General features: G+C 28.8%; 2 protein-coding genes across 3 annotated transcripts; one reads left to right on the top strand and one right to left on the bottom strand.

The window, feature by feature from the left end:
- The first annotated feature begins 2,172 nt into the window (after positions 1-2,172).
- Positions 2,173-5,218, top strand: LOC137826416 (cyclin-dependent kinase inhibitor 4-like). The gene is made up of 4 exons (XM_068632375.1): positions 2,173-2,725; positions 4,501-4,692; positions 4,815-4,908; positions 4,989-5,218. The coding sequence occupies exons 1-3, from the start codon at positions 2,349-2,351 to the stop codon at positions 4,882-4,884; spliced, it is 639 nt and encodes a 212-aa protein (XP_068488476.1). The 5' UTR covers positions 2,173-2,348; the 3' UTR covers positions 4,885-4,908; positions 4,989-5,218.
- A 4,052-nt stretch (positions 5,219-9,270) lies between these two features.
- LOC137826278 (uncharacterized) lies at positions 9,271-12,411 on the bottom strand. Of its 2 annotated transcripts, XM_068632188.1 has the most exons (3): positions 12,262-12,411; positions 10,552-10,653; positions 9,271-10,086 (listed from the first exon to the last, which is right to left on the bottom strand). In XM_068632188.1, the coding sequence occupies exon 3, from the start codon at positions 10,041-10,043 to the stop codon at positions 9,693-9,695; it is 351 nt and encodes a 116-aa protein (XP_068488289.1). In that variant the 5' UTR covers positions 10,044-10,086; positions 10,552-10,653; positions 12,262-12,411; the 3' UTR covers positions 9,271-9,692. The 2 variants fall into 2 exon arrangements, with proteins under 2 accessions (XP_068488289.1, XP_068488290.1); XM_068632189.1 differs by lacking the exon at positions 10,552-10,653 and having other exon boundaries at positions 12,262-12,401.
- Between the last annotated feature and the right edge of the window lie 2,772 nt (positions 12,412-15,183).

Genomic DNA, 15,183 nt, shown 5'->3' with positions numbered 1-15,183 from the left:
ATTTTTTTTATAATCATCATTTAAATTCTATTTAATAATAACATCTTTATCAATAACAACTCTAATTTTTTTTTAAAAATATTTTCTTATCGTTGTTAAAAACCATGTGTACACAATATGATAAGTTAGACCCATCAATATGGTTAGAATGTACTATACTAATTTGGTTGGTACAGTTCAAATGTTCGTTTATGTTTAAAATTTTATTTTTGACAAAAAAACGTCACATCTTTTGACTGGTTTGATATACTTATTGTAACTTTCTAACTAAAATAATTTTGAACTCTCATTGGAAATTCATATATATATATATATATATATATATATATATTGTAATTTTTTTCCTTAAAATAATTGTAACTATTTTTCTTCTACAATAATTTTGTGAAATTTTGTTATTATTCCTTTTTTTTTTAATTATGTTTTTAGTTTACCAAGTTATAAATAATGTACCTGATTTTAATATTTCAAATTTTACAATAGTTATTTAAATTCTCCAATTTGAAAAAATACACTTTGTCTCATAAGTTTATTGATTACGACTAAGCGATTAATGCACTTATTTGTCTCTTAAAAGAACTTAGTAATTAAAATAGTAATTTTTAAAATTTGAACTAAAATATTTCGTTTAAGAAGCCAACTAGATTTACTAAATTCACTCAAAATTTAAAAGATAAAAAGTATAATTAAGTCAAGTTTTTAACATTTTCTCATGATAAAAGAAACTAGCACGAGTCTTGATTAATTTTGTCTTACTTTTCATTACCAAAACACAGTCTTCACAATATTAATTTGTCAGTTAAGAAACTTATTTTTTTCAGAACATCTTAACTCAAACATAAAAAGGATACGTAAATTATTGTGAATTTTCGGATTCTAAAAGTTCAATTTCAATAAATAAACAAGCATCCCATATAAGCTAAATTTGAAGTAAACTTTTATACAAAAGACATTAAATTAGATTATTAGTTTGAAATATGATGAAAATAATATTTTTGTAATTTTTGTAATATAGCAATAAGAAATTTGTGTGTAATCAACAATAAATGTATATCCAAAAAGTTTTTGTAGCACAAGCTTCACTAAAGAAAAAAAGAGCTTAAGAAAAGAGATATTAAAAGTTGAAAAAGGTAATACTTATTGAACTCATAAAAAGAATGGGAAACACTTTTTGTTTCTATGTGAAGGAAAAGAGAGTTAAAAAATGTGACCCAAAATACTAGTTTTAATAAAATGCATTCAAAATTTACCAACTTTTGGTAACAAAAAATAAACCTAACTTTACATATTATTCCAGGAAGAAAATGTGAAAAAAATAATTGAGAACTTACTTACTTAAAAATATTTTTAATATGAATTGAATTTTATACAAAATATTAATTCAGTCACAAATTTATTTATAGTAGATATTTTCTTATCCAATATTAAAACTTACGACATATTCAGATAAAATAAATTTCAAACAATCATTTAAAATTGAATAATCAAGTTTAACCCCCTCTCATGCTTATGTGCACAATATATTCAATTTACATTTAATCATTTGTATGTAATGTTTCTTTCTTCCAACAAGTTGAAGAATATGTTTTTCTCTACTTTTATGTAATTAAAATCTTTTTTTCAATCCAAGATCAAATAAGGAACTTAAATCACCTTATCTCAATTGTAACGCATAATAATTAACATTTATGTTAATTAATTAACCGTTTACTTCTAACCGGCAATAAATATATACATAGTAAACTATTAAATATCATAAATAAATAAAAAATAAATTCTCAAATAAATTCAAGAATAAAAGAGAGCAAATATTTAATTTAAGAGAACAAAATTAAGATTGAACTAAAAAAATAAGCTGCTCTAATTAATTTCAAACAAAAATTCTTTTTATTAAGAGAGATAGATATATAAAATTGGTAGACTGAAATACAATTATAGTTCTCCTATCTTGCCCAATTCATAATTTTAGTATAAAATTTAAAAATGGAAATATTGAATTGTTGTATTATGAAAATTAATGTAGTTGATATGATAATTAATTTGTATGTATGAAAAAAAATGAAAAAAATAAATGCATTAAAGAAAGGGAAAAAAGTGAGAGAGAAAGAGAGAGTGGTGCCCCTAAAACCCCAAACAAAGCCTCCAACCCTAGAATAAAAGCTCCTCAATCCCTCCCTTCCCTCTCACTCACACTTACAAATTTCCCTCTCTTCACTCACTCTTTCTCTTTCTCTCTCTTTCTTTCTCTCTCTTTCTCTCTCCTTAGCCCATGCCATTTTCTGTTTTTCTCTCTCACTCTTTTCCCTCTTAATTTTTTCTCTTCCTTTTCCATTTTCCCTCTCAATCAAATGGGCAAGTACATGAAGAAATCTAAAAACGCCGGTGACGTAGCCGCCCTAATCATGGAGTCACCGCCGCCGCACTCCAACCTTGGCGTCCGTACACGCGCCAAAACCCTCGCGCTCCAGAACTCCCCCCAAACTCCGGACTCCGCCGCCTACCTCCAGCTCCGCAGCCGCCGCCTCCTCAAGCTGCCCCCTCCCATCCCGGAAAAGCCCCGTCGCTGTGCCGCCGCCGATTCCGCCTCCAATTCCCGCCTATCCCAAACTGCCCTCTCCAAAACGCCCTTGTCCCGCTCCGCTGAAAAGTTCTCGCCTTTAGACGATGACAACGCTGAATGCTCCCTTGGCCAAAATTTCCTAGACGTTGAAGGCAGAGACGAAAGGTATATTCGTTTGGAATTCCCTTTCTTCAATTTCCCCCTTTTTCTCCTCTGTTTTTTCCTTCATTTTTTGGATTTTGTTTTCTTCGTGTGTTTTATTGAAAAAAGATTCACCATTTCCCTCTGTAACGTGACTCTGGTACTTCTGTTTGAGTTTTTTTTTCTTAAATATTTTGTGGACATGTTATTTTAGGTTTTTGCTTCAGAATCTTACTGGTTTTTCCTGCTTCATGCATGTGTTGGTGTTGATTTTTTTGGGGGGTAAGGTGTGTTTTTGTAGTAAAAAAGAATTTCATAGTTCGATTTTAGTGAAATTTAGAGATTTTAAACACGGGTTTATTTATGAAATTTCAGAGTAAAAACATATAAACTTTTTTTTATAAGAATTAAAACCAACATTTTAAAATGATTTGAGGGACTTTTTTTCTAACTTTTATTTGCTGCATGCAAGTGTTACCTTGATTTTGTGAATTTTCACGAGGGTGTTTATATAAAAAAATTTCTCCTGTTTTGGTATTATTTAATCTTTTGTTTTCTCCCTATTGTGTTTTTTTAGTTTTTGAATTTGCGTTTTCTGAATTCTCGTGTGTTGCACTTTAAATGAAGCGGGAACCATATGTGTTGGTGGAAGGATATTGAGTAAAAAAGTGATATTCTGTCTTGAAATTTACCTTTCTTTTGATTCTCATGTTTTTTTTTATTGTTGTTGTCATTATTAACCGTCGTTGTTTAACCTTAAGTCCCATAATATTGGGTTATTTTGAGTAATCATGTCTTAGATTTGACTCTGTCAAGTATAGGTGCTGAGATAAAGCTCTGTTTGTACAACGGGTTGCTGAAATTTGTGACTTGTGTGTGACTTGTGATAGGTTCTGCAGCATGCATGTCCTCGGGATAGTTACTGCAACTTGTATTTTTCTGCAGTATTAATGTGTGCATGTCATTCTTTAATTGTGACAACTATCCCGCATATTGAATCCTTCGAGCCAAAAATGTAGTGTATTGATAAGTTTTCAGGTTTTTTTTTTCAAAGTAAATAGAACCCACTTAGTGGAAAATGAGTTGTGTAAATTGATTAAAAAAATCTCCCAACTTCAAATTGAGTGCATTTTGTTGTACATTAATCTCCCAATTTTCATGCAGTTATAATTCTATGCCTTTTGTTGTTTCTATTATGTTTTTCTCAACATTTTTGATGAACTTTAAAAGCTTAATAATTAGAGATGTTTCTGTCGTGACTCCAAAATGTATTCAAGCTTGATTGTCTTGTTTTACTTTGGATCTGCAAGAACCGGCATGACCCTGAAGCTTAGCCCTCTGTAAATGGTCAAGTTGAAAAAAATTGGAGTTTAGTGGTAGGAGCAGCCGTAACTCTTATGACTCGTGTTAGCAATGATGTGTCATTTACATGGGGCCAAGTAGCAGATTGATGTTTTTTTGGATTCCTATTTGGGTTTGCGGTGAAATGAGAAAGATTTGGCCGTCTCTTTCTTTGTATTTTTTTAGTGCATGAGCCCACTGAGTCAGAACTTGTCCCAATAAATGCCAGTTACTTTTTCTTAGTAGCAAATTTTGTCTCTAGTTCCATACTGAGCTGTAGGAGATTGTTGGAGAAAAAATTATCTGTTTTTTCTCTCACTTATTTTCCTGTCAGCGGTTAGCATGCAATTTCTGGTGTAGAAACTTTTGATTCCAAGTCAGCACTTATATTTATATATGGCTGCTATTTTGTTTTTCTATAAGTTTATCTTTATCAGCATTTTATTATGTTTAAACAGAAGCACTAGAGAAAGCACACCCTGTAGTTTAATAAGGGACCCAAATGCCATTCATACCCCTGGTTCAACCACAAGGCAAAGGACGCTCCAAATAAAGCATGAACACATACAAAGAAACATTCCACCGGCTCATGAGTTGGAGGAGTTCTTTTCTTATGCAGAGAAGCAGCAACAGAAAATGTTTATGGAAAAGTATGTATTCTTATCCCACAAGTCCTTTTTGGTTTTTTACTTCTGGTTTTATTTTGATCTCTTCTTGATTTATTAATGTAATTATGTACTATGCTTATGTATAAATTGTCTGAATTTTTCAGGTACAATTTCGACATTGTCAATGATGTACCTCTGCCTGGGCGGTACGAATGGGTCCCAGTACTCCACTAAGATGATAAGCTTCAGTGTCATATGGTGATAATGTGGATTTCAAGGGTATTTGACATATATTTTTAACAACTAGAAGCTGTCACTAACCATTTACTTTGCTTTAGGTTCTTGTTCAAGAAGCTACAAGGGGAAGGATATGTTTAGGAATTTATTATATCTGAGTAGTTTAGAGTTTTTATGTCTTTCTGATTTGTAGGGTGTAGGGGGTATATGGTATATCTTGCAGCTCTTCTTCTTTAATGTAATTTCATTATCTTGTATTTATCTTCAGTGGGGATCAGACATTATGTTAATTTAAAGTGCACTCATCAATTTAAGTTTCTTAAGTTTGAAATTTGGAATACTATTAATTTTATTCTTGGGACCATCTATTTGTTCCATGTCCCCACAGTTTCATGACAACCAGTAAAAAGTTCTGCATAGCTACACAGAAGCATAAATTAATATAACTTGGTTTTGAAACAAACAATGATGATAATAAATACCTTTACCAGAAAATTATTAAGCTAAATATTATTTTTGGTAGTGACATAATAATAAACTGTTTCTTGTACCTAGTAGCATGAATTAATATTATCTTCAGTTAGTTTCTTAGTAATGTGTTTTTTGGTGGTCAAATTCATTCAAATACTTATATTTATACTCTGAGGTTCATAAATGTGCTAATATTAAAGGGGACAATCAAAGGGTATAAGCATTTATGGAGTTTGGAAAGTGTTGTTTTGTTTCTTCCAATGTATCATTTGCTTTGTGCAAATTCAATGGATAGACACTTCTTTCTTTAAGAACAAAGAAATATATATATATATAAAATAAAACTAATTTTTGTAATTTTTATTTGTTTTATTTTTAATATATACATAAAATTGATTTTTGTTAAAGTTAGATTTTTATTACTTTAATTGTTTACTATATTATTTACGGGGAATGAACTAAATCTAAATAAATAAAGCTATATTTTGATGCAATAGTTTGAAGTGGAACTGATTTTCAAAAACTAAAATACATTGAACTTCTTTTTATTATTAAGAATGGCATGTTTAACATTTGCATTAATGATAATAATAATTAACTCTTTAAAAAAAATTTAAAAAATAGCCAAAAAGTTTAACTTTTTGTTGTGTGTTGTCATATAATATTTTTTCTCTCCATAGGAAACAATGACCAACTAAATGGTGGAGTAATAACACCTTATGATTTAGGGTAGGTTCTTTGAATTCTTTTCAGAGAATCACATATTTTTAAAATGATAATATAGTTTTCATGTGCTTGTTTTAGCATCTTAAAATGACAAAATTTTATTTTAAATAATCTCTTGTAAAAAGAATTGTCTTTATAATAGTAAAACAAAAATAAATGTAAACTTTGTCCCTTTCTAACTGGTTTCAGTCTCTTATACAAGAGGTTGATACAAAAAGCTTAATGGTTATGTAATTATCCTTTATCTCAAAATTATAAATTCAAAGATAGTTTTATAGAATCATTCAATTATAAATGGTAATTACTTTTAAAATAAAAAAGTATTATGTATACATATTGAAATTGTTAATGCAATACACAGACTCCAATAAAAAACAGACAAGAGTGACAGTTGAAGGACCCATTCCAAAGCATTTATTTATTTATGTTTCTGATCTTTGAGTTTTGACTATGATTTCACAGTATACTTATTAGATATGTCCTATTCTTTTAAATATTTAGGCTTATATAAAACTTTAAAATATTTATCATAATTAGAACCACAAAAATAAAAGACTTTTTTAATAAATTTTAAATATAAAAATAAATTTTTTATTCTTACTTTTATTTTAAAAAAATTATAATTGTATTTACCTCACTCATAAATTTTATAACTTTTTAAATTTTAAACTCTGTTTACTTAACCCAAACAATTTTACTTCATCAAATTCTTTTTCTCATATCCAAACAAAATATTAAAAAAATAATAAAAACAGAAAAATGAATGTGGCATTTAGATTTATTTTAAGAATATCCTTGGGATCTGTCTTTTCAAATTAGATACTGGTCACATGTGGTTTTGTAGCAGACATCGTTCTCAAATACCAAACAAATTTTAACAACACAATCACAATCTATGTCACTCTCTTTCTAACTATTTTGAAATTTCACTATGTTCCATTATCACTGACCCACATCATTTTTAGATCTGATACTGTTCAATACTTTATTAACCATTCTCTTTCTGTCTATCAAACTCTTTCCTTTTCTTCTGAAGTTAAAAAAACATAGTTTCACACTAATAAGCACTTTATAATGTGGTGCATGCTAAATTTCTTTAAACATTACAATTGTAAAAAAAATAAATCAATGGATCAAGAGTGTGTGACTTTTTAAAGTAATCATGGTAAATTTTAATAATCTTATCACTATGTATGATAGTTTATAATTAGATGACAGTGTAATTTTTTTCATCAATGTGTTTAAGTTAAAGTCGAGGAATTATATACAATAAAATTCAGATGCTTCAAATGGAATTATTCAATGCTAAAGTTAAATTCAGTGAAGAGATTCTTCAAGATAAGACCAGTTTGGGTCCCTCAAGATTTTCAATCTCCCATTATTTTTATTTACAAATTATTTTCCTTTTTTTAAAAAAAATAAAATCATTCTCTTTCTTCCTATTATATTTGTTATCTGTCTATTTATCTAGCCAATTTAATTTTTCATTAGCTCCAAACTTTAGAATAAGTAAAACTTTTATATCCTTCAAGATAAACATGCCAAAAGTTGGATTTAATTTGGTTAAGTACACAAATAAATATCTGTACGCAAGTAATTTTTTTTAATAACATATAAGTTTTCATTTTCAAACATTTTTTCCCTCTCAAATCAATCTCTTAGACAATGAATCAACTTATGAAGGAGGATTTGTTTCCCAAGTCTGTTGTATCAGGATAATTAAGTTGTAAAATCTATTTTTGTAATAGTTTTTTCAAAATCTGATTTTTGTTAATATTCATATATATCTTAGTTTTAGTTTCTGAAAAATTTTGTTTTTTTTTTAATATTTATAAAGAAATTTATGCAAATAACTCCTAATTGAAATCTTGAAACTTCTCCCCTATGGGTTAAGAAAGCTTCATTGGGTTGAACTTTCAGGGCTTCAGTGCAAATGTCACCTTATTGGACAATTGATTTTTTTTCACCCATATGATTTATTTATGTATCTTTCGGGAGATTGTATAAAATATTCATATTTTACATTTTCAGATTCCAAAGTTTTGAAACATATTCTAAATTACTTCACTTAAAAATGTATTTTGGATTATTTTCAATATTTAAAAATATATTCTGAATTTTTAAATTACGTAATCTATAATACATTATATGGATTGGATAATCCAATATAATTAGTAAAATTTAAAATATGTTAATTTGGAAACATAAAATTTAAAATATATTAATCTGAACATGTATTTTAAATTGTACAATTTAAAATATATTTTCAAATTAAACAGTCCAAAAACATTTTGAATTATGCATTTTCAAAGTATGCAATTAATTTTTAAATTGTGTAATTCAAGATATATTTGAAAATGTATTTTTTGAATTATATAATCCAGATTAGATTTTCTTATTGTAGAATCTAAAATATTTTCATCCATTGACAATTTGAACTTTTACACACCTATAGATTAAGAAGGTAGAAGGTGTTAAAAAAGAAATTGCCCCTTCATGACTGTCACAATGGCTGATAGTTCGATTTTAAACAAAACATAGGTATCATTCCTTATGTGACAGAATTCTTTAATCTGTATATTTATTATACATTGTTGAAGAAAATCTGCAATTTCATTAAAAATTAATACTAACAGACAGCAAGCACCACTGTTGGCTGCTAGGAAACTTGTTTAATGAAGTCATAAATGTATTGGAGAAGAACTGAAGCATTTTGTTTTTTAGCAGAATCTCTATTGTTATATTCCAGTCATTGTTTCTGTGTCGAGATCATGTATTCAAGAACTAACCAAATTAAATTGCCCAGGGAGTTATGGAATGTGATAGAAATAGCTGCCAGAAAAATACCTTTTATAAAATTTTAGACAAAATCTGGGAGGTGACCATGACACCAGTGGACCACAGTGTTCCCTCTGCTGCTGACAGTTACCTTAAACACAGTCCATCCACAGATTTGTTTACACTAGGAGTGAATTTCCAAAGCTACATTATTCACCCAAACGGTCAAAAATATGATATACACCAATTAACAGCTCGGACACAGAACTTTGTGGTATTTTTACTTTTATTTGGCTATGTATGATCTGAGCCTACTATATTAGTGAAGCAAGCAGGGAACATACAAAAACACCGATAGAAAGTAAATAAGATAATAAGAGCAATGTCTTAACAGGTAAATCCATACAATTATGTGAAAACTAAGCAAAAGAGAATATAGCATTTTTTAACTGATTAACACGGGGTTCTGAAATGGAGCTCAAATGTATTTGCAATATACAAGTTACCAGCATTGTAAATACTATTTTTTTTTTCACACAATAGCAAAAAATGAACTGGTCCTTCTCTAATCAATATAGAAACTGAAGGTCTATGACCGTGCACAGTGCAATGATATTGTCCCCACCTTAGGAAGAAAGATATCATATAGTTTTTAACAATTTTTTAAGAGATCAATATAATTGAGTATTTTCCTCTAATGAATGAGTTGATCAGGAGAGCAAAACAAAATCTTATTTCATACCCCAGACAACTACAACGGTAAGCTTCAGGGATATTGATAAAAGTAGATTAGACAACTTGACCATGATAAGGATTTTTCTTACTGTAAACTATTTGGAAGCTTTATCAGAAGAACCCTTTTCAATCACTTTGGTAGAGCTGGAAGATTCTTCAGCTTCAACTAGCTTCCGAAGTCTTTCATGAAGAGTTCTTACTCTGTCCTCGGTTTTGCGAAGCTTTCTCCATCTATAGGCAGTCCAGAGACCAAGGCCACCATATACAACAATGTAGGAAGCCCAAACATAAGGGTATGTTTCTGCATGCTCTTTGAGTTTTAGATATTGATTTTCCAATGACTCTTTCAAGCCCATTGCAGTGCTGGCTGCTTGATCTTCCTCATTTTTCTGGATGGGAGGTGCGGAGCTTGTTGATTGTTGGTTTTGTTTTGGTTGATTTTCCATGTCTTCTGCTTGTATAGTTCCAGAAATGGATTATTTAAACAAACTGCAAAAACATTGACATATAAGTGTCACCTATTTTGAAAATGAACAAAACTCATCTAGCAAAACTAAGCAATGGTTCCCAGGCCTGCAGAATTCTGCAAACCCATTGCTTCCCCCAAAACTGCATTCCTTGTCTAAAATATTACTTAGTGAAAAATTCCTAACCTCACAAATCCAAATACATAAGCAATAAAGTGGTTGTATTTCTAAAGTTTCAATACCCAGCTTTCTCCCACTGAGATATCTTCAAGTGTTCCTTCTATTTTAGAACACAAAAGTCTTAAATGGTGACGTTTTCCTCTATGAAGAACGAAGGAAGCATGGGGCAAAAGGGAGGGTAAGCAAGCTAATTTGAATTATCACACATTATGAAAAATTGTCACACATACCAAAATACAAGAACACCATACATTATACACCTCAGCCCATATCAATAAACCAAAAAGGTGAGGAAGGATATACTCACAAACAATTTTAATGTGGAATATTGCAATTATTTATTCGAAAAGATATAAAACACCAGGCTTAAAATGCATCCCAGGAAAAGGTCACCAGGATCACAAAGCACCTGAGTCAACCAAAAAAGGCAGTTTTATTTAAGCAGAATGAAAAATCTCATGCACAATGCACATGTACATAAGGAATAGGAGAGGAGTGAAGGAGATAGTCAAAAGAGATTTAATGGTGTAGTTGCAGAAAGTGTGAGATTGTAAGAAACATTCATACAATATCACCAATAGTTGTATTTTCCATAAATGCTCTGAAATTGATCATATAATTATTAAATAAAAAAATTAACATTAAATGGCATCATAAAGTATGATATTTCTGGTTGCTAATCTTAGCATTTCCACAATTACATGTTATCTATGTGATCTAGAAATATACTTCCACTATCCCTGACTGAAAAGAGAGAGCAGAAGATAAAAAAAAAAAAAAAAAAACCCACAGAAATTGGCAAGAGCATTCCACCCTGATGTCTGTGTTGAAGGACAAGCCCTCCATGAAGTGCAAGGCTTCATTTAACTAGCTTTTTCTAAAATAGAAACTGATCTAGAGTCCAGACATGACTTATACAGAAGAGTTTAAAGATAATCTTGCCCACACACAACATACCAACATACTGCCTGAATTATAGATTGTAATAAGTGTAGAAATAAAATTAATAACTCACATAATGAGAAGCTTCTTTGATCAAGAAAGGCACTAAATAGATGTGTTATAAGCTATAAGTTCTAAACTTGTGAACTTGGAAAACAGCTAAAAGCATGCAACCTTATGTCCACGATACCAATCATCTTCCAGTGTAAACATTACACTGGCATTTATCCCTTTCGATATCATGCATAATATCATATATCTATTGTGCACAAGAATAGTACCATAAATCATGCAACTCAAGACAAAAGCAACTTTAATGTAAACTCAGAATACAAAGATGAGACTAATAATGAAACAGCGGCTATTTTGAGGTTCTAAATCACCATTTTTAAGACAAAAATCGGCATTCCAAACTCATTTTTTTCCCTCACAAAACATATTCCGGTCAAAGAGATACGCCATCAAGGCCTACAATTTCATTTCAACATAAGTACCAAAGCTCAATTATTAGTCAATATAAAGAATATAGCACAGGTAAAGCCTCCTAAATATTTGAAACAAAAATTCTTTTCCGACCAGGATTTTTATCAATAATTATAAAAGGCAGAGCTTCCACATTATACCTATCCTATAGCCATAACTTGCAGAAATGCTATGTGCATCCATGTTGACCATGTAAAATTTCAATGCGGTTTAACAATACTAAGAAAGAAAACTCAAATCCATCAAACAACCTAGGCTATGATTAAGAACAACTCAATCTCACTTTAACAACTTACGAGTCTGTTTGGATCAAACTCTCCAAACGCACAGAGAAAAAATAAATTAAGATAAAAATGAAAAATCTTAAAAATAAATTAAAATTAGTTCATGCACGAGCTAACTTATAGAATATTTTACACATTACTTCAATCTTGTTTTGAAGTCAGCAAGTTTCAGTTAAGAGTTAGAAAAAGAAAGATTCGAAGCGAACAATTTCACTGTAACATTGAAAAGGTTTGCTCAGAACAACAGAGAACAAAACAGAATCACCGTGAGAGACGAGAAAGAGAAAGAGGAAGAGAAAGAGAGGTACTCGACAGTGAGACGCGACGGTGGCGAGTGAGTTCAACGGTGGCGAGCGAGTTCGACGGCGGAGCTAGATTGGTTGTGGCTTTCGCAGCGCGGCGAGGGAGCCAGGGGTTTGGGCACTAGGTCACGCCTAGGTTCAATTTCATAATTAATTGGAAAATTGCTATGTTATTATTAAAATTGTTTATGTAACACTGTATTACTATTTTTATTAAACAAAATTTTATAATTTTTCTTTGAATGAATTATTTTTTAATTTTTTAGTATTATAATATCACTTTTCTCTTACTAAAATTTATAATTTTTAAAATAAAAATAAAGACTGTGCTAATATTTTATTGAAATTTATTTTACTATTTCAATACTATTGTAATAGTTTTTTTTAATTCGAGTGAAGTGTGATTTTCTTCTGGAAACACGTTTTTGTAATTCAAAATTATAAATATAATATTAAAAGATCTTTTATTAAGAGTTGACTGAAAATAGTTTCTATAGTATACAATTAGAATAGTATATTATAAAAAATATAGTATACTGTAATATACATATATTTAAGATTTTTTTAAATAGTATTTTTTAAATTGAATATATTAATTTTTTTTAACAATATTATATTTATTAAATTTATTATAATATTAAGTGTATGAATGGAGCAATAAGACAATAGTTTTAAAAAAATCATATATATTAAAGTTTTAAATCGTATTTCATTTATTAAAATTAATATAATATTAAGGGTAAACTTAAAATTTCATAAAAAGGCTTATTAATTGTGGTTGTAGTAGAAGTTTAATTTTAGAAATACTTTAAAAGCGTTGAAATATGTAAATTAATCAAATTTTTATGTGTCATATAAAGTATAATTAGTATATTAGTAAGTATAATATAAACAGTATATTAAATTTTATTAATTAAATTAGAAACTATTTTAGAAACTGATTTTTTTTATCTTAAAAATGATTTCTATTATTAATATAAAATTGTAATGTCAATTATATTTTTAAAAGTTTATAATTATAAAAATTGTTTATTTATTAAAAAATTGTTTAGTTCTAATTAAGATATAATTAGAAACATCTTTTTTTTAAGTCAATTTAAATGACTAATTTTTGGTTAATAAAAAATAAAATTAGAAACTATTTTTTTTTCTAATTACTATATATAAATTATGCTTTGAATTTTTAATCATTATTGTCTAATGTTAGATGTCAACTTTTTAGATATTTAATTTTTAGAATCTAAATTTTGAATAACAAATAATTACTCTCAAATTGATAAATGATTATAAACTTTTTGTCTTTAAAAAATAATTAAAAAATAATTTATGAAATATTAATATTAATTATATAATTAAACTTTGTTAAGTAACGAGATTCACTAATTATAATAAATTTTAATGATAATAAAGTGTAAGGAAGGACCGAAAAATATAGTCTTAGAGTAAAAGTGGTACAATTAAAATAACACCAAAATATTTTATTAATAAAGTGAAAAGAGTATATAAATAGAAAATTCAATTATTTAGGTTTCATCTTAAAAGAACTATCATCTCTCCAATTTTATTTTTCTTTCTTGTACCTTCTCTCTTAGTTTCTAACCTCCCTCACTCATCAGTTTGACGATTGGACTATTAACAGTGATTTCTACAAATTTTTCCGATCAATATCTCTGGTAAGGGAAGCTAGTTTTATTCTTTTCAAAAGAACCCTAAGTTAGAAGATTTGGATGTGGGGGTGACATGGTCACCAATTCCAATTTTCTTGCAGGATTGCTTGTTTTTTAATATATTAGAATTTGATTGAGATTAGAATGTGAAATTCTTGAAATGGTAGATGTTGTAGAATTATATTGCTTTTTATTTGAATAAGTAAATTAATGTATTTGAATAGTTTGATGAATCACTTAAAGGGTAATGTTTGATGAGTATTGGTTGTTTATTTTTGATTTAGAGATATTGGATATATGGTATTTTAGATTTTATATAGTAGTTATACTAGAGCAATTATCCAACTCTAGCAGAGAATTTGTTACTTTGATTTAGTATATTTGATAACATAACCGTTTCAATGAAAATTTTCGGTGAAAGTGTGAAATAGATAAGATTTTACAAACTATTTTTTTGCATATCTCGCTTATAAGAGAATTGGATAAAAACCCTAAACCCTAAACCGTAAACTCATGCTCTCGGATCCATTTTCGCTTAAGCGAGAGGGGATCTCGCTCAAGCGAAAATGGGATGAATTTTGGGGTGCTCTTGGGTCCGTTTTCGCTTAACCGAGAAGATTTTTGCTTAGACGAGATCGAATGAAATAATTTTTGCTCAAGCTAGAGTAAAAAATAAAACTAAATTTTTATTTTTGCTTTTGCGAGTCTAGTTTATTATTTTTAAGTGCAAAATTTAAATTTTATTTAAAAATATGATTAAAAGTAATTACGTATGTGTTAAGTGAATTTTGGTGATATATTTGGATTGTTTTAGAAAGTTCATATGTGATGTGATTGAATGATGTATTAATGTGTTACATGAAGTATGTGATGTGAAAGTGTGATCAAGACATCCTATTTTTAGGAAAAGAATATTGTGTCGATATTGTTATTATAGTGTATTGATTTGTGAGTGTCCTATGAATGAGACGATCCTAACTCTACTGATATAATTGAATCACCTAGATGAAGTTATTTAGTTGGTGAGAGTCAAAGAAGGTTCATAAGACTGAGTTAAACAAAATTCAATTGGATATGTATATGTTAAACAAGATCAGACGAAGAAAAGCAAACATAGGATCATAAAGCAAACATAGGATCATAAAGCAAACATGACAAAGGTCATGAAAAAACATAACATAGATTACTACTTCTTAATAAAAAAAGATATTAACAAAATCATTTCATGATAACATTTTTCATATCCTTATGTTGTTTTTAT

Source organism: Phaseolus vulgaris, chromosome 8 (assembly GCF_000499845.2).
Source record: "Phaseolus vulgaris cultivar G19833 chromosome 8, P. vulgaris v2.0, whole genome shotgun sequence".
Taxonomy (NCBI): Eukaryota; Viridiplantae; Streptophyta; class Magnoliopsida; order Fabales; family Fabaceae; genus Phaseolus; species Phaseolus vulgaris.
The sequence above is the reverse complement of the archived record's forward strand: the minus strand, read 5'-3'. Positions and strand labels throughout refer to the sequence as shown.